General features: G+C 34.2%; 2 protein-coding genes across 4 annotated transcripts; one reads left to right on the forward strand and one right to left on the reverse strand.

The window, feature by feature from the left end:
* Nucleotides 1-3,151: 3,151 nt before the first annotated feature.
* On the reverse strand, nt 3,152-8,952 carry LOC113119793 (class I histocompatibility antigen, F10 alpha chain-like). Its single transcript, XM_026289447.1, has 6 exons — nt 8,901-8,952; nt 7,197-7,457; nt 5,689-5,967; nt 4,356-4,648; nt 3,924-4,018; nt 3,152-3,264 (listed from the first exon to the last, which is right to left on the reverse strand). The coding sequence occupies exons 1-5, from the start codon at nt 8,947-8,949 to the stop codon at nt 3,962-3,964; spliced, it is 939 nt and encodes a 312-aa protein (XP_026145232.1). The 5' UTR covers nt 8,950-8,952; the 3' UTR covers nt 3,152-3,264; nt 3,924-3,961.
* Nucleotides 8,953-12,230: 3,278 nt separating this feature from the next.
* LOC113119794 (death domain-associated protein 6-like) lies at nt 12,231-21,510 on the forward strand. 3 transcript variants are annotated; one of them, XM_026289450.1, is made up of 11 exons: nt 12,231-12,320; nt 13,258-13,500; nt 14,423-14,791; nt 15,431-15,562; nt 15,756-15,872; nt 16,661-16,892; nt 17,034-17,203; nt 17,973-18,156; nt 18,253-18,724; nt 18,961-19,084; nt 20,690-21,510. In XM_026289450.1, the coding sequence occupies exons 2-11, from the start codon at nt 13,279-13,281 to the stop codon at nt 20,747-20,749; spliced, it is 2,082 nt and encodes a 693-aa protein (XP_026145235.1). In that variant the 5' UTR covers nt 12,231-12,320; nt 13,258-13,278; the 3' UTR covers nt 20,750-21,510. The 3 variants fall into 3 exon arrangements, with proteins under 3 accessions (XP_026145235.1, XP_026145233.1, XP_026145234.1); XM_026289448.1 differs by having other exon boundaries at nt 12,233-12,320; nt 13,201-13,500; XM_026289449.1 differs by having other exon boundaries at nt 12,233-12,320; nt 13,255-13,500.
* Nucleotides 21,511-22,914: the final 1,404 nt, after the last annotated feature.

Consider the following 22,914-nt stretch of genomic DNA (forward strand, 5'->3'; position numbering starts at 1 on the left):
CGTCAACCTACCGTCCCATGTATATAAAGATAATAAATTCTTCATTTACGAGGATTAGTTTAAACATTGGCATAGGTATTTGTACACCATTGAGGGCATATTTATGAATAAAAATATTGATTTTAGATAATAAAATACCTAAAAAGTTACTTATTGTCCCTTTAAGGGTCAATATCATGTTATCTGCATCTCCTGCGCTCCATCAAGCCTCTCTAATAATAGCAGTCATCACTCAAAATAATGCACTACTCTATTATCTGTATAGCATGTGTAAGACTCTAATACAATTATGTACTTTTATGACAAATAAATATTTCAGTGAGTAAAACTGGCTGTCTATATGTCTATGCTGACCGGGACAATTCGTCACGCCGCACGCGCATTTTTTAACTGTCAGAGGATATTTTCATTACCGTGGCAGCTGGTAAGTGGTGTTTCATTCTCAGCGAAGTGATTTTGATATGTATTTACTTATTATTATTTTACAAGAACGACTTGATGTGAGAACATGCAGATATGTTGTTTATATTGCGGTGTGTAGCCTGTAGTGTAGAAGTAACGTTAGCGTGCTGTTTGAGGGAGAAACGTTTCACAGGCATCGAGGGGCAGAGGCGTCATGCCCATTCAAAGATTTCTGAGCCAAGTTGATTTTAAATGCAGCTTCCAAACGACAAAAAAATAAAAAAAACAGCAGAATAATATTTTTTATAGGCTATATTTGATATAATCACACTGTTGTGATTAGATCGTTCAGCATCAGCTGCTAAATTCAAATCTGTGTTCGCTGGCTGGCGCTGAGCCAGAGACGTTCGTACAATGCTTCATGATGATAACCAATCAACGGTTCTGTTGCGCGAATGCAATGGCCAATCGGAGACGTGCAGAAGAGTCATCATGAAACGCGCTGTTTTTGTTCACTTGCTGGCTGACTGAATTATTTAGCGAATTCTTTCTTCAGAGAGAGAGCGAGAGAGAGTAAAAACTAAAAACAATCCTGATGTGCATAATGTAATATAAAGTGCCTCAGTGATTTTGGGAGTTTTTGAGAGTCGGGGCTGTATGTGTAGTTAATAGATTACACTACCTTTCCATTTATTGATCAAATAACAATCTGTAAAGGTAAAAAACGCGTTTACTTACACGTTTGAGAATCGAGATATTTCCTGATATATTAAGCATGTTTGGAATTGTTTTGAATAAAAAGGAAAAATAAATAAAACATAAGCCTATATAAGTTATACAGTGCTTTCATTGCATGACTCAGTTGTTTATTGTTTTGTATCAATATTTAAGGAGGACTTATTGATTAGGTGCAAGAATAGTAGTGATGGTTAAAATAATAGATTGATAATGAAATAGTAGATTGTGCCTTGTTCCTAGATGGACAGAGACTGGACGGCCCTGACCACCAGGTTGCTGTGTGTCACATGACAACCCCCCCCCACACACTTGTGCCCCCTCAAAAATAATGAGTGCATGACACCCCTGTGTGAGACCGAGTTTTAAAATTTACAGTAAAACTCATTCATGTCTTCAGCAAGTTGTTGATTCTCCACAGTGCTGAGTGATGTTGTCTTGTAGTTTGTGATGTCTTTCAGGCCTTTCCACACTGAAGCAGAGTAATTGGCTGAAAACTGTTTTTCAAGCTTTTTAGAGTATTTCTCATTGCCGCTCTGATCTCCTTATTCAGTGTGTTTCTGGCCTCATTGTACCAGATTCTGTCTCCACTCCTGTAGGCATCCACTTTGGCCTGATTTTTGAGGTGAAGCGTGTCTTGTTGATAGTTAAATAAGTTCTCATAAATGTAAGACTTCGTTTGATGTACTCCTATAACTATACTGTGTTACAGAGTGTTTTTGTAGTTCCACCTCCGTTGCAACCAAACTGTGATAATTAGGCAACAATTTACAATAGAGTGTAATTTCTTAACATTAGTGTATTAACTAACATGAATACATTTATTACAGTATGTATCAATCTTTGTTAATGTTAGTTTTAAAAAAAAGTTAATAAGTTAATAAAAACCCAGTTGTTCATTGTTAGTTCAGTGTATAAACTAAAGTTAACAAACAACTTTTAATTTTAATAATGCATTAGTAAATGTTTAAATTAATATTTACTAACATTAATAAATATTGTATAAGTATTGTTCATTCTTAGTTCATGTTAACTAAAGTAGTTAACTAATATTAACTAATGACCCTTTTTGAAAAGTGTTACCAGTAATTATAACCTTTAATGATAATGAGATGGTAATGGTAATTATAACCTGTGAAGACAACCAATTACTTAATTAACTTAATTTAGATTTTAGTTATAATATGTTTCCCTGTGCAGTTCATATAAGCATATATATATATATATATATATATATATATATATATATATATATATATATATATATATATAAGATATGCATGCAAATCTTTAATACAACATCTTCAATATTACATGAACCAAAAATATTCATTTTACTAAATCAAAATGTATCCATATCCCAATCCCAAATAATAATCCCATACAAGGAATAAAATAAGAAGTTTACATATTGACTGCATAGATGTGTGACATGGTATTGGGTAATGCGATATATCACAGTAATGAATCCAGATGCAACTGTGTTATTTAATGAGCTGAACTAAGACTTCTTCTGTAGCAAATGTAGCTATTGCTCAATGTGAAAGTTAATGCATTAACTCAGGTTAACTAATGAGGTCTTATTGTGAAGTGACACCTGTGTGCCTTTACAGCTCTTTTGCACTTTAATCTGTGTTAAACTATTAACTTTATATATTTTTCTGTATTACTTTATTGTATTTAAGTTATTTTTGTTCTAAGAAAAAATATATTAAATCTGTTATACTTATTATGACCACTTATTTCAACAAAATTTCAATACTGTGATAATACCGTATACCATGATAAAAGCATTTGCAATTAATCGCATCAGGAAAATATGATACTGACATATCCATATGTGTGATATCAACCAATAAATGGTTGTCAATCTCACAAATACTACAAATCAATCAACCTTGCAAATTAACCTTTTCATCTCCTCATTAAAGAGAAATATATACATTATTCAATTTAAGTTCATAAATTCATAAACTGAATAAGCACCAAAAGATGAACAAATACAGTTTATCTTGCAGAAATCTATGATCCTGTGTTGTATTCTTTGTTAATATGCAGTTTTGAAAGGCAGGAGGAGAACAACATAAGGATTTTTTGTTTAATAATATATCCCACACGTCTGGTATCCTAAAAAGCAAAAAAAGTATATATATATATATATATATATATATATATATATATATATATATATATATATATATATTACATTTTATTCATTTCACATAGCAGTAACAGGTACACTACTACTAATAATTTATATAATTGTATATATTTTTTAGAAAGAAAAGGACAAGCCATCTGTTTTAATATGTAATATGACTTAATACTATCAAAACATTACTTTACATATTTAGATATAAGAACTACAGTTAATCACACCATGCACACTGGCAAAGCCCTTACTGATATATATATATATATATATATATATATATATATATATATATATATATATATATATATATATATATATATATATATATATATATACATACATACACACACACACACACACACACACACACACAATATATACATATGAGGAACTTAACACTAACAGGTTTGAAGCCTGAAAAACAACCAAAGAGAAGAGCTGTAGGTTCAGTTATTTCACCAATCAACATAAAATCCATTGACAAAATAAGAGCCATTTATAGATTAACATGATTAACAAAATTACACATACTATGTGTTCATAAAAGAAATTACATTCAAGACATTTTAAGACTTTTACTTTTTAATCCAAATGAAAATACTAAAAGCAACTTTTGCCATCAACAAATCACCTTGTTTCTTCAGATGCATCCAGCGACACCAATGACAATCAACAAGACCACAGCCCCAAGAACACCCACCATGATGAAGATGGACACAGACTCTCCTGTTTGATCAGAGAAAACATCAGATTACTCACAAAAGACAGATAATGTTACTAACCAGTGACAATCTCTAGCAGTGTGTGTGATTGTGATATTTACTGTACATTGTAGTGACAGCATGTTTACAATGTGCAACCATAAAAAACAATACAGGCCTAAACATACTGTGTGTGTTCTCTATTGTTTTGTAATTGTTTCCATTTTAATTTATTTTTCTATAAACTTCCTTGTTAATAAATCACTGTTCTTTAGGGTTTATTTTTGGTGAGTCAAGACCTAATACAGTTAGTGGTAATCTCAGGAAGGACATGTGTGGTTCACTCATTTAATTTCTCTTACCTGGTTAGTCCTGATCTCTTTCTCTGTCAGGATCTTTCTGATGGCTCTTCCCTGGTGCTCCACCACACAGATGAACTCATTCTTCTTCCACTCTTCAGGAGTAACTCTGAGTTCGCTCGTCTTCTGAAAGGTCCCGTCCTCATTAGGAAGAAGTTCACCAACCTCCACATCCTCATAATGATCTTGTCCATTCTTCATCCAGGAGATTGTTACATATTTGGGGTAAAATCCTGTAGCATGACACGAGACGGGAGACGAGGAAGACTTCTGCAGCAGAGACACCTGAGGAGAGACTGAAGAGAGAGAGAGAGAGAGAGAGAGCTTGAAATCAAGTGATCTTAAATTCACGTATTCCTAATCAAGACCTCTATAAACCCCCAGCACACTGTCTGTGAAGACTGGTCTTCATTCAGTTCACTGAATAATGTCAGGTAGAGGTTGAAGTGTGCTGGAACAGATGCTGGAAAGATCTGCTTTCTACTAAGTCACTCTGCAGAAGGAGCTGATGTCCTTTCTATATAACCTTTTTTTTCTAAACTTTCGATACTGCTAATAATAACTCAATAAAAAAATATATAAAAAATCTCAGACAGAGCTCCTTGTCCTCCTAGCCGGTCTACTTTAGCAAACAAACCCATTTTGATAGTCTTAACAGCACAGTAATGTCCTCTAGTTCAGACAGGACCCTGATAGTAAATACTACAGACTTCATTATGAGTCTCTGCTGATGTGGATCTGTGCTCTTTAACATCAGGAAGATCAGATTCATCTGAGTATGGTTCACAGATCTTTATCCAGGCTTTAGTCAGATCAAATCTGTTCTGCTGCTAGTCTTACTGCAGTCCAGAGAGAGACCGCTAACCGTCATCTAGTCAATAAATACACAAGCAATCTTTTAACTATTGTGTTTATGAAAATAATAACCTGGGGTTAAGTGTCCCTCGAGGACACAGTAATGATAGTTCATGACTTGCAGGGCTCTGATCAGCAAACTCACAGTTATCAGTTGATGTGGTTTCAACAAACATTAATTTAAGAAAATCTTTAGCAATAAGAGCTTAACTGTTATAACTGAACTGAGCTTTAGCCACTAAAACACATCAGACCTGCATCAGTTTATACTTTTCTATCCAGTTCATCAATTTAACAGGTTCATATTAAATTATCTGTATTACTTTAATCTCTAAAACAATCTCTGAAAGAAAGAACACAACAGCATTTTGAAACAAGTCACAAGACAATTTTTACAATGATTTCTAGTGTACGAGACTATTTAACAAAACCTGCATTGCTATATTTTCATATTTTCACTGCTGGATCAGTTCTGATGTACCTGTTTTCTTCAGGCTGCTCTTTCCATACTCCAGATACTTCATCAACCACTCGATGCACACAGTGCTGAAGTAATGTTTTCTAGCCTCAAGTCTACCTCTGTCATAGTTCCACTTCAGAGCAGTGATGATTCCTTGCATCACTGGAGAAATCCATCTCATCTCCTTCAGATCCAGAAACAGAAAGTCCTCTCCATCATAACCTTCTTGACGAAACCCATTTGTTTCTCCAGTCTGATCATCCCAATCACAGCCGTACATCACCTGGACTGTGTGCACACCTGAAGAACAGAGACAGTGAATATAGTCAGAATAAAAAAACAAATCTAACAGAACATATTTTAGTTTTTTGGCCTCCATTAAAAAAAATAATGTATTAATATTTGAGTTGTGAGTTTACTGACTCAATTTCTGATGATAAGAGAACAAGAAGAGGTGCTGAGAAAGAAAAGACAATAAACAGACATGATTTCTATTGTGACATCTACACCGCTTACACACACAAATCAAACTGTACTGTAGTGTGTTAATGATGAGTCTGACTTAATCACTCACTGTGATTGAACAGATGATGACTTATCATTAAACTGTGAAAAAAACACTGTGACTAAACCACTGAACCACAATAGAAAAAAATCAGTGAACCAAACAGAAGGAGAGCAGGAGAACACAAACACAGACAGTCAATATCAGAGCAGTGACATCACTGAGTGCTCATCACAAACTATCACTGATTATTACTAAAAAAAAAAAACACTTTTACACTAAAGTGCTTTTAAAAGCTCAAAGTTTAAACACCTAAAAACTTAAGTTTGTTTTATTTTCAGTAAAAATCAATTTAATACATTTTCGTTCAATAATATTATTTCTTTTGTTAGTCTTGTGCTGTTATATTAGCCGCCTCAGCCTCCTACACTGTCATCCAATTTGTGCTTTTTTTTCTTTTGCCCTCCGTCTTCGACCAATGCCATCTGACAGTGTCAAGGGAGTTTTAAATAATTTTTGGCCAGTCTTTTTAGCTTTAATAAAGGTTATTAGTATGGCAACTCTCAGCTCTTGTCTTATTTCAAGTGTACCACACCTGTGTGTCTTCATTAAGGATGTTTTCTCTGGGATTTCAGGGTGCGTGGCGATTTAGCCAGAGAGAAAAATAACAGTAATAGCCTCTAAATTAATTCATTATTAATTATATATTTTATTTTTTAATTAAATAATATTTGAACTAACTATAAATTATTTTGATTTATTAAAATAAATTATACCTTTTATTTTATATATAATTGTATTTTATTAATATAAAATTTCTTAAATAATTCTTTGTAAAATTTTGCTCTTATTTCTGCTCAGAAGAACAAGAGATTAAGAACAGTACGTTCCTGGTGATTAAATAATCTGCAAATAAACCAAGCTTTATCACAGAAATACATAGATACAGAACTGTAATAAAATCAAAAGTCCTTGGGTTTCTCTATTAAAGCAACCAGAGGTAACATAATTAGGTTTTGCTTACCTGCCGTTTGATTGAAGCGAAGCATGGCCACCTGAATATTGTTCATGTAAGCTTGCTCTGTACCCTTAATGTTCTCAGTCCCACTATCCCAGTATTGCTGGTCCAAATTATCAGCCATCCACTTCTGTTTGGGGACCTTTCTCTGTGATGTACTGTCATACATACTGATGACTTCACCATTCAGCATTCCCACATCTACAAACCTTGGAAAGTTTTTCATTCCTGTGGTAGCTGTGTAGACATATTTCAGGGAATGGGTCGCTGTAAACAAAATGTAGTGTTACAGTACATCTTAAAGACATGTCGACTGGTTAAAATTGCTTCTAATATAGTAAAGCTATCACACTCCAGACATCAGCACATTTTGTTCCATGAAAATGTATAAGCATTGACTGTTATGCATGGGTTTAAAATATGTTTTAACATGTAATGAAATCTTAAACACAGCTGTCATAAAAATGCCATAATATATTATACTTGTTTTTAAATTAAAAAGCTCAAAGTTAAGTGTTACTCAAGAATAACCTATGGAATTTAATCAGTATGAATAAACTTTAAATTAGTCATATTATTGAGGGATAAATGCATTTTTTTGATAATTCATTTTCAAATCAATTCAATCTATTGTCATTTTAATAGCTTGGTGCTGAAGTGCCACCTAGCGTCAAAACACTGTCCTTCCTCTTAAAAATGTGTCTAAATACTATGCTGCATTTTTGACGTCATAGATTTAAAACCATAAATGCATATAATAATAATAGTAATAATAATAGTAATAAATGATAATGATGATGATTAACAATTAAATAATAATAACGACACAGAAAATCGAATGCCATTATTTAAAGATACTGCATAAATTTGATAAATTGTTCCGTTGTTAACTAAATAACAAACCATGAGAAATTAAGTTTCCATATTAAATTACATATCAGGCCAAGTTTTTTAACTCTTAGGCTAACAATTCATGTTATTTTTATGTATCAAATACAACCAATTACTTAAAGATTCAATATCCTGTCAAATTGTGTTTAATATGCTGTAGATATTGAACAACTATTTTCATTAGGCTACTTAAGAGGTGACTGAACCATAAACTGTAAAAAAAAAAAAAAAAAAAGATTGAGTCAAAGTTCGTCACAAACGCAACTGTCGCACATAAGGAAAATCAATCAGTGCATTTGTGAAACTCGACTGCATTTGCAGCACATATTCCGAAAAGAAGAATAAGAGATGCATGTTTGTACTGTTAATGTACAGCTTAACAAATACTAGTGACTTTCTAGAGAAAATAAGCAAAGCCACCAGTCAGCCAACCCTTTTACAGCTACGTACATGAAAGGTTTTCGATGCTTTCTCCCCTTATTATAGTTTCTTTCCACAATTGGCGTTGAGCGCACCTCTTTCAGTATGATAAAATAACCTAATATTTCTTAATTAAGAAAAAATAAACTTTGTGTGGCTATAAAGATCCCGATCTCTATCAAAAATTGAGCAGACAAGGTTCTTCACTTGCTTCATAACTGCAGCTTCTTAAAATATTCAATATAAAAACCCACCTAATTGTGCCGGGATGTTTTAGCCTACTGTATAATGTTCAAAGACAAATAAACTGATGGCTTTTGGATATGTTGCAATAAATAATGTGAAGTCCATTTTAGTGAATAGCTTTCACTTTACTTAGTCATATAAAAAGTTACTCACCAGCATTGGCGAGATGAACTCCGAGGAGCAGAAGAACCACGGACCGCATGTTTGACTTTGATTAAAAATGTATAGCCTGAAAATGTCATATACACTTCTACAAACTAATGTTGTGTAACGGCTCTGTTTTAAAGGGGTAACAAATCACTGCCAATAGATTTTCAAGACAAGTGGAACGTCATCAGTCTCTAGGTTGTATTTCTTAAAGTGAAAAAGTCACTAGCTAATAGACCAAGAACACATACATCTAGCAAACTGACTTTACAGAAATAATGGTTCTAGTTCCCTATGGGGTTATTCTCTGCCACAATTTTGTAATGTGTTGCATAGGTATCAACATACATACACTCATTTAGATCATGAAAATAAGAACTCATAGATACCAAACATCATATAGAGGCTACATTAACTAGTGATCCTTCATAAGAATGTATAAAACATGATATAAGACAAAAATACAATATTGAAGAACATTAACATGCACAATGACCTGTGTATGCTCATTCAAAGAAAGGTTTTTCTATGAATGAATTAGAGAGGAGTCCATTTTTATAGCAGTATGTTTCAGAGAGAACTCAGCAGGAGGAAGGTCCTCTCCACATACTTTCAGTTCGCAAAAGTCTTGCTGAGGTGTCTTGGTTGCCAGAATGCAATGTGGAAGTTTCAAATTTCAACATTTTATTCAGAATACAACATAGATGACATCAAATGCTTAAACTGAGAAAATGTATAATTTTAAGGGGAAAATAAGTTTACCACTATGTGGCATCCCCTCTTTTTTTTTTTAACACTCTGCAAACGTCTGCGGACTGAGGAGACAAGTTGCTCAAGTTTAGGAATAGGAATATTTGTAGCTAAAATAGCTGCTGGTCGCAAAAAATATAAAAAGTCGCAGCTACAATGAGAAAGTAGCTAAATTTGGTGACAAAATCCCCAAATAGGCAACACTGCCAATTGCGGCTGCTCTCGTTGACTGCTGTCTGTAGCAGTTTTTATACAGTCTATGGTGTGTAGCCATGCTTCAAGTCGAACGCACCTTATAAGAGATTGTTTAGGTGTCTCCCATGTCCTTAACTGCACTGTTCCGAGAAACCACGTGATGTCATGGAAAAAACCTCATACGGCGCGTTTGGAATATACTGTTGACTTCGAGCGCCATCTAGTGGAGACTACTAACTACACGAAGGGCTAGAATGTTTGTTTTAGGTATGTGGTTTTTAGTTAATTCACTGTATAATCTGAGATTATTATAACATGCTACATGTGTCACATGACGAATAAGCCTATTCTAAAACTTGTCAATTAAAAGTTCAAGTATCTGGTCAAAATCATACTTGAGTAAAAGTAAAAAAGTCCAACTTTAAATTGTACTCAAGTATTAAAAAAGTAGAAGTATTTTTCTGACAGATAATACAGAAGAATGGTTAAAGGGAGAGAACGAAAAAATCAGTTAGTTCAACCACAACAATAAAACCCAGCGGAACACCAAAAAATAAAAATAAACTGAAAGGGATTCAAGGGAATCTCCATCTCTTCCACCCTCATGCCATCCTATGACTTTCATTTATCAGATGAACACAAACTAAGAGTTTTAGAAAAAAAAAATATCTTTATATAATGAAAGTGTGTGTGTAAATGAGTTTTGAGAGGGATATGCAGGTGGCTGGCTTGAGACCAGTGGAGGGGTCAGGAAGAACAATCCAGTCCAGTCACTTCAATTACTTCGCTTCTTTCTTTATTAGGTATGTATATACACTAGTGTGTGTGTGTGTTTTCTAGGAGGAAAAAGGATATGGGATACAATTAGCTACCTAATGCCACAATACAAAGCCACAATTCATTTGAAGATGACACTTCAAAAAGTATACACAAAAAGAATATGACAGTAACTCATGCAACCCTTGTTAATGAATCACTGTCTTTTTAAGTGAAATGATAGAAACGAGAAAAATACAAATACCAATATTTTAATCTTGACTGTCATGTTCAATCTGTGTGGTTTCTGAAGGGCTCCTGTTCCCTTGCATTATATGGACTCAAAATCTTTGCTTGTGTTCATGTGAAGAAAGAAAGTCATAAACTTTTGGGATGACAGAGGTTCAGTAAATGGTAAGAGAATTTTAATTATTTATTATATTATTTTCTTGGAGAAAATAAATGTGAAGGGGGACAGAAGTGACACACACACACACAAAACATTACGATATAACATTTCTGTAATCTATGTAGCCTACTAGTCAACAGTTTTTTAACAGTAAGATTTTTAATGTTTTGAAAGGAGTCTCTTCTGCTTACCAAGCCTGCATTTATTTGATCCAAAGTACAGCAAAAACAGTAATATTTTGAAATATTTATAGTGTTTAAAATAACTGTTTTCTATTTGAATATATTTTAAATTTAATGTATTCATGTGATCAAAGGTGAATTTTCAGCATCATTCCTCCAGTCTTTTGTGTCACATTAATCAGAAATTATTCTTAATATGCTGATTTGCTGATTATAAATATTTAAAACAGATGAGTAAATTTTTTTCAGCATTCTTTGATAACTAGAAGGATCCACAGATCAGCATTTATGTGATTTTTTTTAATAAATTATATAAATGAATACTTTTATTTAGCAAGGATTCTTTAAATTGATCAAAAGTGATGATAAAGACATCATTTTACAAGAGATTTCTATTTCAGATAAATGCTGCTATTCTGAACTTTCTATTCATCAAAGAAACCTGAAAAAATTCTACTCATTTGTTTTCAATATTATCATAATACAAGGGTTTTTTTTTTTTTTTTTTTTTTTTTCGCAAATCAGTATATCAGAATTATTTCTGAAGGATTGTGTGACTGGAGTAATGATGCAAACAGTACTTGGATCAAATAAATGCAGGCTTGGTGAACAAGAGACTTCTTTAAAAAAAAACATTAACAAACTTACTGTTCAAAAACTTCTGACATTAGGTGGTCATGTCGACGAATTCGTTCCAACCTTATGAGCAATGAGCGTAGAGTTGGGTGTTTTCCCATTTATATAAAAAAAAATTCACCCCATTTGCCTGCCACAATTATTTACCAAACTTTCCAGCTTCTCTCAATGCTTGCATGCTGACAACTGGTCAATAAATAACATAAAATACTGAGTATGAAAACCTATGTATAACATATATCAAGAAATATATCACTGAAAGTTCCTGAAGTGAAACATACAGCATAAATCACAGCGGTCTGAAGCTGAAATTAATTCTATAGATGATTTCATTTATACTGTTTCCAAGCTATTCTACTGACATCACTGCGTACAGATCAGATCACAGAAGAAGCAGCGCTCAGCCAATCAGCGATCAGATTACTGTCCGCCAGCGAATCAGCGCGTCTCGTGTTGAGCCGTACTTAGATCCAGCGCTGAGTTCCAAGATTCGAGCACGTAAGTTGTTTCCGATTGTCTTTTTATTTATTTTTCATTAACGAGATTTTATCAAAATTATTTTTACGATGTTTTTTTAAAGATTGTGAGGAGTATGACATATGTAGTTACAATTCTTGTTCGAGGGTTTAAGGCTTTTAACAAACACGGAAGGAAGCACTACTGCTTGACCGAATTAAAGAGCCACAGTCTCGAGATCAGCAGGCAATCTAACCTCAAATATTACATTTATGACCTATAATATGAAATTATTAATATTATAATGTTAAGTTGTCGTTGGCCTTAGTCATCCATTACATCTGGTTGCTACAGTATTAAATAAAAAGGTAACATTACCATGGTAACTATAGTTACCGCCAAAATACATTATTATGATCATTACTCATCATATATAGTCAGTCTTTTGTTTCTTGTTTATTACAGTGGTGACTAATACCATTCAAAACTATCTTAAAGAACATTTTGCTTTTAAGTTTCAGTGCACACCAACATATTTATGATTATTGATATTATTCGGCCATATTATTACATTTATTAACACAATGTCTCTTGCATGCAAAATAATTATACTGATTGCTATATTTTTCTCTTGGTACATACGGATTTTGGCCTCTCAGTGTGGACTTTGACAGTGTCTCTTGATCATTTTGATGCTCAGTGCTCAAGTACTTACCGAAAACTAAACAAATAAATATTAGATAAACTAATGCATACTCTGTAGAGTTTGAGATATCAAAATGCAATTGGATATGCATTGCGATTTTATATAATTTATTTAATATAAATGAAATATAAATGCATCTACTCTGTTGGCTGGGTTATATGACGTCAATATTGCACAAAGAGTGAACTCATAAAGAGTAACTGGTGTGTTTTTTAGGTTTTGGTGTAATTGAGATGCAGGCCTGACCCGTCCACATTGGTTACTCCTCAGCAGATCCTCTCTCCTTCCTTCCGGATGGCCGGAGGAGTGATGGAAAGCATTGTGATCCTTGATGACGATGATGAAGAAGCTTGCACATCTGCATCCACGTCCTATTCTCATGCTACGAACTGCCAGCCGAAAACACCTGTGAAGAAGCAGCTGCCGCCTCCAACACACATCACACAGTCTCCATTCGCCTCCGCAAAGAAAGATGTGCATGTCCTAAAAGTGGAGAATGAAAAACTCTTTGGAGAAGTATGTTTGTTAACAATATTTATGTGTCTGAATATACTGAGTACATCCTTAAAAAATAGCTAACAAATACTATGATGTCTGACAAGGTTTTTTTTTTTAGGATTTCTGCATGTCTTAAAATCTCTTAATTCACACAAAAAAGGCTTAAAGTCTTAAATTGGAGCAGAAACTCTAAAGTTCATGAAGTCATCATGGCAATAAATCTGGCATGCATTGAAAAAAAATAATATCAGTTTTCCTTAGATTAGGATGCATATATTTGAGAAGCAAAGTGAAGAAATGAAGTCTTGTTTTCTGAGAAATTTTACTAAAGTAAATGTTTATGCTTGAAACAAGAACAAATGTCAGTGGGGTACAAACATTTGTTTTCTCTTTGAATTAACTAGATTGGATCTAAGTCCATTAAAATATATTTTTATCATTAACATTTCATTTAAAAAAAAAATCAGAAAATGATGTAATTTTGCTTCTCACGTAAATGTATCTTGATTTAAGAATCTTTAGACATTTGCAATTGATTTGTACTCTAATACTGATGAAGAACATTACTTATTTGTAGTACGGTCATAGGACACATGAAAAGTGATTTCCATAATCTATTGTTTGGGAGTAGAGCTATTCAAGCTTTAAGCCCTATACATACACTTTGTTTTGTAATATGAATTAAAAAATAATGGAAATCTAATGGAAAGTTGTGTTTTTGGAGCATTGTAATACAATATATGTACATTTGGAGACCATATTAATGCGTTTGTGGTCCGATCAATTTATTCCTTTAATTTTCTTTACCTTAAATTTACCATAAAACCATCAGAAACCATGTCTTTTTTTGCTGTTGTCATATTAAAAGTATGTTGTATTTCTCCTCCCTTTTCCCGACTTGAATCTAACCCAATGCTGCCGGTTTATTCTGCTCGTCCAGTTTGTGGACCATTGCTCCAAATACTCTCAAGACCATCCCGAGGTCATGACCTACCTCCAGACCAGATACTCTAAGGCCCTGCCGACCTTCCTGACGTCGGTGGAGTTTCGTAACACTGTAGGCCGCTGCCTCACACGAGCCCAGGCCAACACGGGCAAAACCTTCGTCTACATTAATGAACTCTGCACCGTTCTTAAACAGCACACAGCTCGGAAAAGAAGCTCAATACAGTCTGTGCCCTCCCAGACTAAACCTGAGCACACAAGCAATGGCACTGGTGTAAATGAGGAGGAACAGGTTAAAGAAGAAGAGGAAAAACCAGAGGCGGATGAAGAAACCAAGAAAACCAAAAGGGCTTCAAGGAGACAGGTATAAGAGCAGTCCATCATAACTCAGAGATACACTGAATTTATTTGATTTAACAGTGGGCTTGGATTTTTACATTAACACTATTAGATCTAAAAAGCTTTGGTTCTTAGAAATTACTAGTAAGTTATCTATTGGGATTTAAGAGTTTGGATGCTGTGTTTCATTTAAAGTGAGGATGTGGGATATTCCTAATTAAAAAAGCAGCCACTTCTGGCAAATAAAAGTGTTACATTTAAAAAAATACAATAAATCACGGAAAATTTACTTGTAATGTTTTGCCAGGATATTATTTTAAGACATTTCCATTAATCATAAACCACAATGCAAAGAAATGCAAAATACAGGTTAAAAACAAGCAAACAATTATTATTATTATTTTGTTTTTTAGCTTACAAGTAGGCTTCCACAGAATATACAAAAGACAAAGATAATACAAATATCTGTCTGTGTTAGATCTGTATCAAAAGGTTTATTTGTTGATGTTAAAGATATTTTGTGCATAAAATGATTGGAATTGACTTCTTTAAAATGCTGCTGTTATTGCTTTATACTTGTGGACACTGGAATGAACTGAGAGGTTTTGACTGAATATTTATTCCTGTGTATTGTAATTTGTGTGCGTCTCATGTTCTGTTTCAGATCGCATACCTGGAAAACCTGTTGAAGGTGTATAATGAGGAGATCCGGCGGCTCCAGGAGCGAGAGCTGAGTATCGATGATCTGGAGAAGGAGGACTCCAGCTATATTCAGGAACACAAGCTCAAACGCAAGGTACGTCTCTTCATTCCTGATTTAGATCAACCAAACTGAAAGTTCTGGAAAAGTCTTTGTACCTAGTTTTCAATGAATAGTAAAAAGTTACATTGTGGTGTCATATTAATTGAAACCGTTTTGATATAATCAACTGACTTTGAAGTAATGAGATTTTATCAGGTGTTATAAGTTGATGTTTGTGTGCTCTCAGATGATGAAGATCTATGAGAAACTGTGTGAGCTGAAGGACTGCGACACGCTGACGGGTCGAGTGATCGAGCAGAAGATTCCCTACAGTGGGACACGCTACCCAGAGATCAACAAAAAGGTGCTTCTTCTGCTTGTGAACTCACTTTCCTCAAGATGAGTTCTCTGGATTCTCATAAATAAAGATGAGAAAATTGATCAGAAATGGATTGTAAACTTAAAATTATATAGCATCAGAAACAACCAGAGCTTATTTAATAAGACATCTGCCCCCGGATTCACAGACAAGGCTTAAACTAGTCCCAGACTAAAATGCATGTTTGAACTGTCTCAGCTGAAAATATCTTGCTCTGACATATCTTAACAAATGTCAGTGTCTTTGTTCTGTGTCAAGAAGCACGCCTGTAATGTTTTCTTCTAAGGCATTTTTGTAATAGTTGCTTAAATATCTTAATTTAACCAAGGTCTAGTCCTGGCTTAAGGTACATTTATCTTAAATGTATTTAAATTCTTAACAAAATGAAAAATACACCCTAATAATGGAACTGAAATCTAGAGGGCGAATATTAAAGAGTTAGTTAACCCAAAAATAAAAATGTTTTCATTTACTCACGCTCATGTTGTTCCAAACCTGTGTGAGTTTCTTTCGTGTTATTGTGATATTTTGAAGAATGCTGGGAATCAAACAGTTGATGGTCTCTGTTGACTTTCATAGTATTTTTTTCCCTACTTTAAAATTCTTCTAAATATTTTATTTTATGTTCACCAAAAGAAACTTGTACAGGTTTGGAACAACATGATGGTGAGTATTTTGGGGTGAATTATCCCTTTAAGAAAAGAATGAATAACTTATAATTTTTCTTTCTTTTCTTTTTGTCTTTACTGTCTTCTTTTCTCGTTTGTTTGTAGATTGGACGCTATATTAACAGTCCAGAAGCTCTTCACAATCCACCGGACTACACAGATATCCTGAAGGTGGTTCAGCGCGCCAATGAACGCTACAAACTCATGCTCGCCCGCAAACAGATCATTCAGATCGCTCAAGATGCCTTCAGAGAGACGGGCAACAAACTACAGGAGAGACGGCATCTCGACATGGTCTACAACTTCGGCTCCCACCTCACAGATTCCTTCAAACCTAGTAACTCAATTCAGTTACTCTCTAATTCAGCTAGAAAACATAGTCAAGTCTTATGTTTTACTCTCACCAAAGACGTCTGCACATTTCTGGATTGATGTAATGTTTAGTGATTGTAAGTTTGAACTTCTGTGTTTCCTTCAGCATTAGACCCGGCTCTCACTGATCCAGCTCTGACTCGCAAGCTCCGCTCAAACAGAGACATGGCTCTCAGCAGCCTGGAGGAAGTGATCACCAGATACGCCACGAAACAGGAAGACATCGAGGTAGAGGAGATGAGGAAGAGACAAGAGAGAGACAGACTGAAAAAAGAGGTGAAGAACCAAATAGATTCTAATATGTTGTTTGTTTTGTTCAATAATTAATTTCAGCTTCATGTATTTGTAATCCAATGTAATGCAAAATACTTCATGTATTTAAATGCATACATAAAAAAGTGAAAATAATTATGATTATATTTCATAGTAATCAAAATAAAAGATTTTTAAAAATCTTGTTTTTCGATTGCAAAAGATTCTGTTGAAAGATAAAATTTATAAGTAAGATATATTGCTGGGGAATGATTAATCATGCTCTCATCCAAAATGAAAAGTTTTTATGCACATTATAATATTTGTGTGCACCGAGTATATGCTTTTGTATTTATATATAATATAAATTATATGAATATAACTATATAAAATATTTTAAAAATAAGTGCTGTGTGTGTCTTTATATATACATAATAAATATACACAGTGCACACACACATATATGAACAAAAAACTTTTTTTGGGAAGTGATTAATTGTTGCCCAGCACTAGTAGATATAAACAAAAATGTAAAATATTATTATATTCTATTTTAATTAATACATTAAATAATGTTTTAAAATATTTAAAAATACAAATGTATAATACAAATATTTAATAATAAAATTAACCTTTAATCGACGTTAATAATGCTGTTATTATATTACATAATTACTTCATTTAAAATGTAAATAAAGTATATTTCTAACTCTGCGTTGTCCAAAAAGAATCCAGAATCTTCTTGAAACCATGAGCAGCCTTGAATCTGTTTGTCCTTCTGTCACATTTACAGGCACTTAATGGACAGCAGAATGACGGCAAAGAGAAAGAGAAAGAGAAAGAGAAAGAGGAGGAACAGGAAGAAAAACAAGAGGAAGAAGAGGAGGAGGAGGAGGAAGATGAAGAAGAGGAGGATGATTCCTCTGATCCTGACATTGAAGAGGAGATCCAGGCCAGTCAAGAACAAGCTGGTCCAGGTAAGATCTGCAGAAATCATCTTCATCTCCTTCCTTCATGTTGCTGTGCCACTTCCTGCAGAGAAAACCCATTTCTCCTTCTCTGATGTGTTTCAGATGATGATGAAGAGGATGCTGAAGAAGAGCAGCTGAACAACAGTGACAATGATCAGCCGATAGATGAGAACTCTCCTCTGTCCATCAAATCATCGGTGCAGGACACCGAGGAGGATCCGGGCGATGACGACCAGCGTTCTCCAGCCAGCAGCACACACGAGACAGGACCTGAAACAGACACAGACGGCAGACCTGCCAAAAAAAGCCCTCCGTTCACAGAGACTCTGGATCCGATGCCTACAGACGAGACAGAACCTATCTCCTGGAGTGACATCAAGAGCACCACTTCCTGCACTGAGACGGTCTCCACCAATCAGCACACACCGTCGACCCCTGTGAGATCAGCCACCTGCAGTCCTCTACCTCAAACAAGCCCTCTGCTGATCGACGAGATGGGCAACTACAAGAAGAGGAAACGATCCTCGCCTGGAAAACAGACCGCTGCCTTCAATGGGACCTGCACACGGGACAGGTAAAGCTGAACCAATCATGTGTGATTGATGTTAGATGTTAAATGAACACAACACATGTGTGGTGGGGGTTAATATGATCATATCTCTTTAGAGAAGTTGACATGGCATGTTAAGAATATCTACGGCTGCTGATCTGTGTCTGAGGACGCTTGTCAAGATTTTCACTGAACACTGGTTTTCTGCTTTTGTGTTCATCTGGAGGACAAGCTTGCTTCAAGCTGTTGTGTTTTCTCAGGGATATTCCTGTGGATATGGGTGTGATCTGCTGTCCTGAGGAAGGAGATTTAACCAGGACGAGGAGTTCGGCTCAGGTCACGGGCCGGAGCTCACGAGACACACCTCCGCCCAAGAAAAATAAGGTCTGCTTAACACCGGCATTGAAACATTGCAGTAAATGCATTTGAATTTCTGCTGAATTGCTTTTGCATGTTATTATTACACAGTTCCTGTAGCATAAAGGCTCAGTTATTTTAGCATGACTTTATTCCATTGCAAGTTTCTCAGTCACCTCAGTAAATTCACTGCATTGTTTTCATGTTCATTAATATAGGACTATATTATTATTATTAGTATTTTGAATTTGCTTTTTTTTTCTTACATTTTAGTTTTTTTTTAATGTATATTTTATTTCTTAGTTCTTCAGCTTTACAGTAAAATGTGAAATGTTGGCTTGGTAACTTTTTGTTTTGAAATCGTGGAAGTAGATGAAACATGCAAAAAAACAAGAACCAAACATAGAGAAAAGTATGATCTTGTTGTTTTTTGTCCTCAAATCAAAAAACAAAACATAAAAAAACTTAAAAACCAACAACTAGAGGAATATTGCTGTGAATCAGATTAGGGATCCAGTTTCATTGGTTTGCATCAGCTTTATGAATTTTCATTTCAGCATTATGAATCAGAAACACAACTCGAGTCAAGGCTTGAAAATGTGTACTGAAAATGTAATATGCATAAATACTAGATAATAAATTAAATAAAGATTTTTTCAATATTGAAAATAATTCAAATAATTATATTTATTAATAATACAAATATTTTGGCATGACTGTGTTCCACAACAACCCTCTCAGTCATCTTAATAATATTACAGCTGTGTTATTTTAGTATCATTAATACAGTCTTGTAGTATTTATTAATAATCTAAATGAGTAAGATATATATATTTTTTTTTACCTTAAAATTTTATTTATTCTCTTGGTTTTATTACTTGCTATTGTTTTATGTCGGTTTCATTTTTATAGTTCTTTTCAGTTTGTCATTTTAGTACTTTAACTTAACCTGTTAAATGTCACCCCGTCCCGTATACGGGACGCCTACGTTGACTATACTATATTACAATCAAATCTAATCTAATCTTGACAAACTATATATCGTTGGAAAGGTCTAAGACTCCCAAATATATATTTTAGCAATATTTTTTGTTATAAATTATGTAGGAAAAGTAATAGATGAATTTATGACAAGAGTGCACCCTCAGAAATCTACATTACAAAAGGAGCTTTGACCTTTGTTTAAAAAAAAGACTTCCTCGTTGCCTTTTTCTCTATCACATTTTAGAAATCATCAGAAGTTATAGATCACTTGAAAACATAAAATCTCAAAATTCATCCTTTAAAACCCATTTTAAAATCAGACATTGCATTACCATTACCATCAAAATCATGTTACAAAATGTTTTCAGTCATGAATTATAAAAATGTATGTTTGTATCATGCACATTCATGTCTATCTTCAAAAACGTGACAGTTAACAGGTTAAAACAGAAATGAGAAATGTTGCCTTGGTGACTTTATGAAATATTTATTTAATTTAAGTATTACAAAGTGTTTTTTTTTTTTTTTTTTTTTTATTAGGTGTCAATGTGTTTTTGAAACTGTTTTAGTTCCTGTGACTGAGCAGTACACACATCTCTATCGGCTCATTATAGAAAGCACTGACTCGTGTTATTCCTGTGTTCACAGGTGAACGTGGCGACTCAGTGTGACCCGGAGGAAGTGATCGTTCTGTCTGATTCGGACTGAGTCACAGGGTACAGAGCTGGCATCAGTCAGCGTCCTGCTCCGTTAGTGCCTGCCAGTGTGAACAGAGAACTAAAAAACTTTATTTTACTTCGGACTGGTTCAGTCAGGGTTTCAACCACTCGTACGCAATGCCACCGTTTACTTTTTATACAAGGGAAAATGGCTCGCTGTTATCCATTCAGGCTTTTAAGAGGTATTTTGGTATATTGTGTATGGGACTTGCCTCTAAACATTCTTACCCCGAGGGTTTATCTTGTATTGTATTTATGGTTTTAGTTTGAGGGTTTAGATGCAATCCTCATCTGTGCCAAGAGTCATGAGGGGAAGAGAACTTTCTCTTCTCAACTCAATAAATGCTCCGTTTTGTATTACATGTTGATAACTTTATACGGTGCACTGTGGATTTTTTCACTGTGGAATTAATCTTCCACATAAATTATGAGCTTCTTTACAAACATTGGAAACTTTGTTTTCAGATCTTAACAAAACAGTTCACCCAAAAATAAAAATTCAGAGATTCATTCCACCTTTTTGTGTGTGCAATACAGAAAAAATATATGGATATAAAAGGACTTGAGGGTAAATATTGAGAGTTTTTATTTTGATGTGAACTGTCCCTTTAACTGGCCTCAGGTGACCAAGCACAAGAGTTAAGTGTCCTGCTGCACTTGACTTTGTTATTGAAATGATTTCTGTAAACTGCTGATGATTGATGTATTAAATTGATCAGTATTGTCATATTAAAAATGGTTTTTAATTACTCTGCTTAACTAATTGAGGATTTAATTGGCATGAAAAAAGGTGCATCAAAAGAAAGGTAACCATATTAAATCTGTTTGTAAAAAGTTATACTTACATTTAAATTAATAACAAACAATATGGTGCTTAAATTATACATTTTCCATTTATATATATATATATATATGTGTATTAGACGGAGAGAGAGAGGGATATTTTGCCCTAAAATGAGAATTATTTTTCTTTTTTCTGCAGAACACAAAAGATATGAGTTTTTGGACTCCAATGTTCAAAATATCTTCTTTTGTGTAAGTTTTTAACAGTGTTAGAGTTGTGAAATAATGGCATTTTTGAGTGAATTATCACTTGAAAACAATCAGGGTAAACTGAAATATTGAAAAAGGCGATTTTCTTTTTAAAACTGATCGACTTTCAAACAGTAATAAGACAAGAATGAATCATAATTTGTGCACAACATACTTTATTTCTCTTTCATTTGAAGATCTTGAACCTTGTGAAACCATTGACATGTAATTCTGTCCACATCAGGAAATGCTTCGTCTGCTACCGTCCGTCGCATATTTAGTTCAGATTCACCACAACAGTTGTAGACAGAACAAATATATATATTTTATTCATCAGTACAAAATACAGATCTCTAACCAGATTACTCAAGCAAGCACTGAATCATGCTTTTACCTACTGGTCATTGTTAAATTAGGTTCACTTCACCCTTGCTCACTAATCTGAAATACACACAGGTTTGATATAAAAGTAATACGAATGTGTGGATAAGCAACACATGTGTGATTCCTTCCAGCTCACTATCTTCAGATCCCGGTTTATGTATTGTAATATTTTGAATAGTTGCGCAAATGTTTGAGGTATATGGTTTCTGTGGTGCATCTGTGGTACAAGGCAACTACTGATCACTCCATTGACATTTCCAAACATCCACTCAGACGATTAAAACAGTCTTGATCGGCCCCAATCATGATCCATTAGATCATCTTCGAATGTCTTAAACGTTCTTGTTCAGTTGCAGACGTTCACACTAATTTGGCATGTCATTTGCATACTTCAAGCTTTTCATCCATTCGCAAATCAGGTCTTGGCCTTCATGGAAGGCAAACATGGAAACTATCACTAATGCTTCACTATAGGCTACATCTAAAACACTGCAGGAGTTCAGTAGACGGATGCCAGGTGCTTATGACTTTGTATTGAGGAAGTTGTGTCCCCCTCAATGTTGATGTTGGTTTTATGGGTAAAAGGACACACTGTAAAGCCAGATTGCACTTTGAGTTGGTTCATTTAGGGATCCAACTACCTACAAACCCTGCTCTTCCCTGCCCTTCAATCAGTAAAGGCCCCTTCACACCAAAAATGATAATTATATTAGCGTCCACACCAAAGCACAATTATGT

Source organism: Carassius auratus, chromosome 19, assembly GCF_003368295.1.
Source record: "Carassius auratus strain Wakin chromosome 19, ASM336829v1, whole genome shotgun sequence".
In the NCBI taxonomy this organism is placed as follows: domain Eukaryota; kingdom Metazoa; phylum Chordata; class Actinopteri; order Cypriniformes; family Cyprinidae; genus Carassius; species Carassius auratus.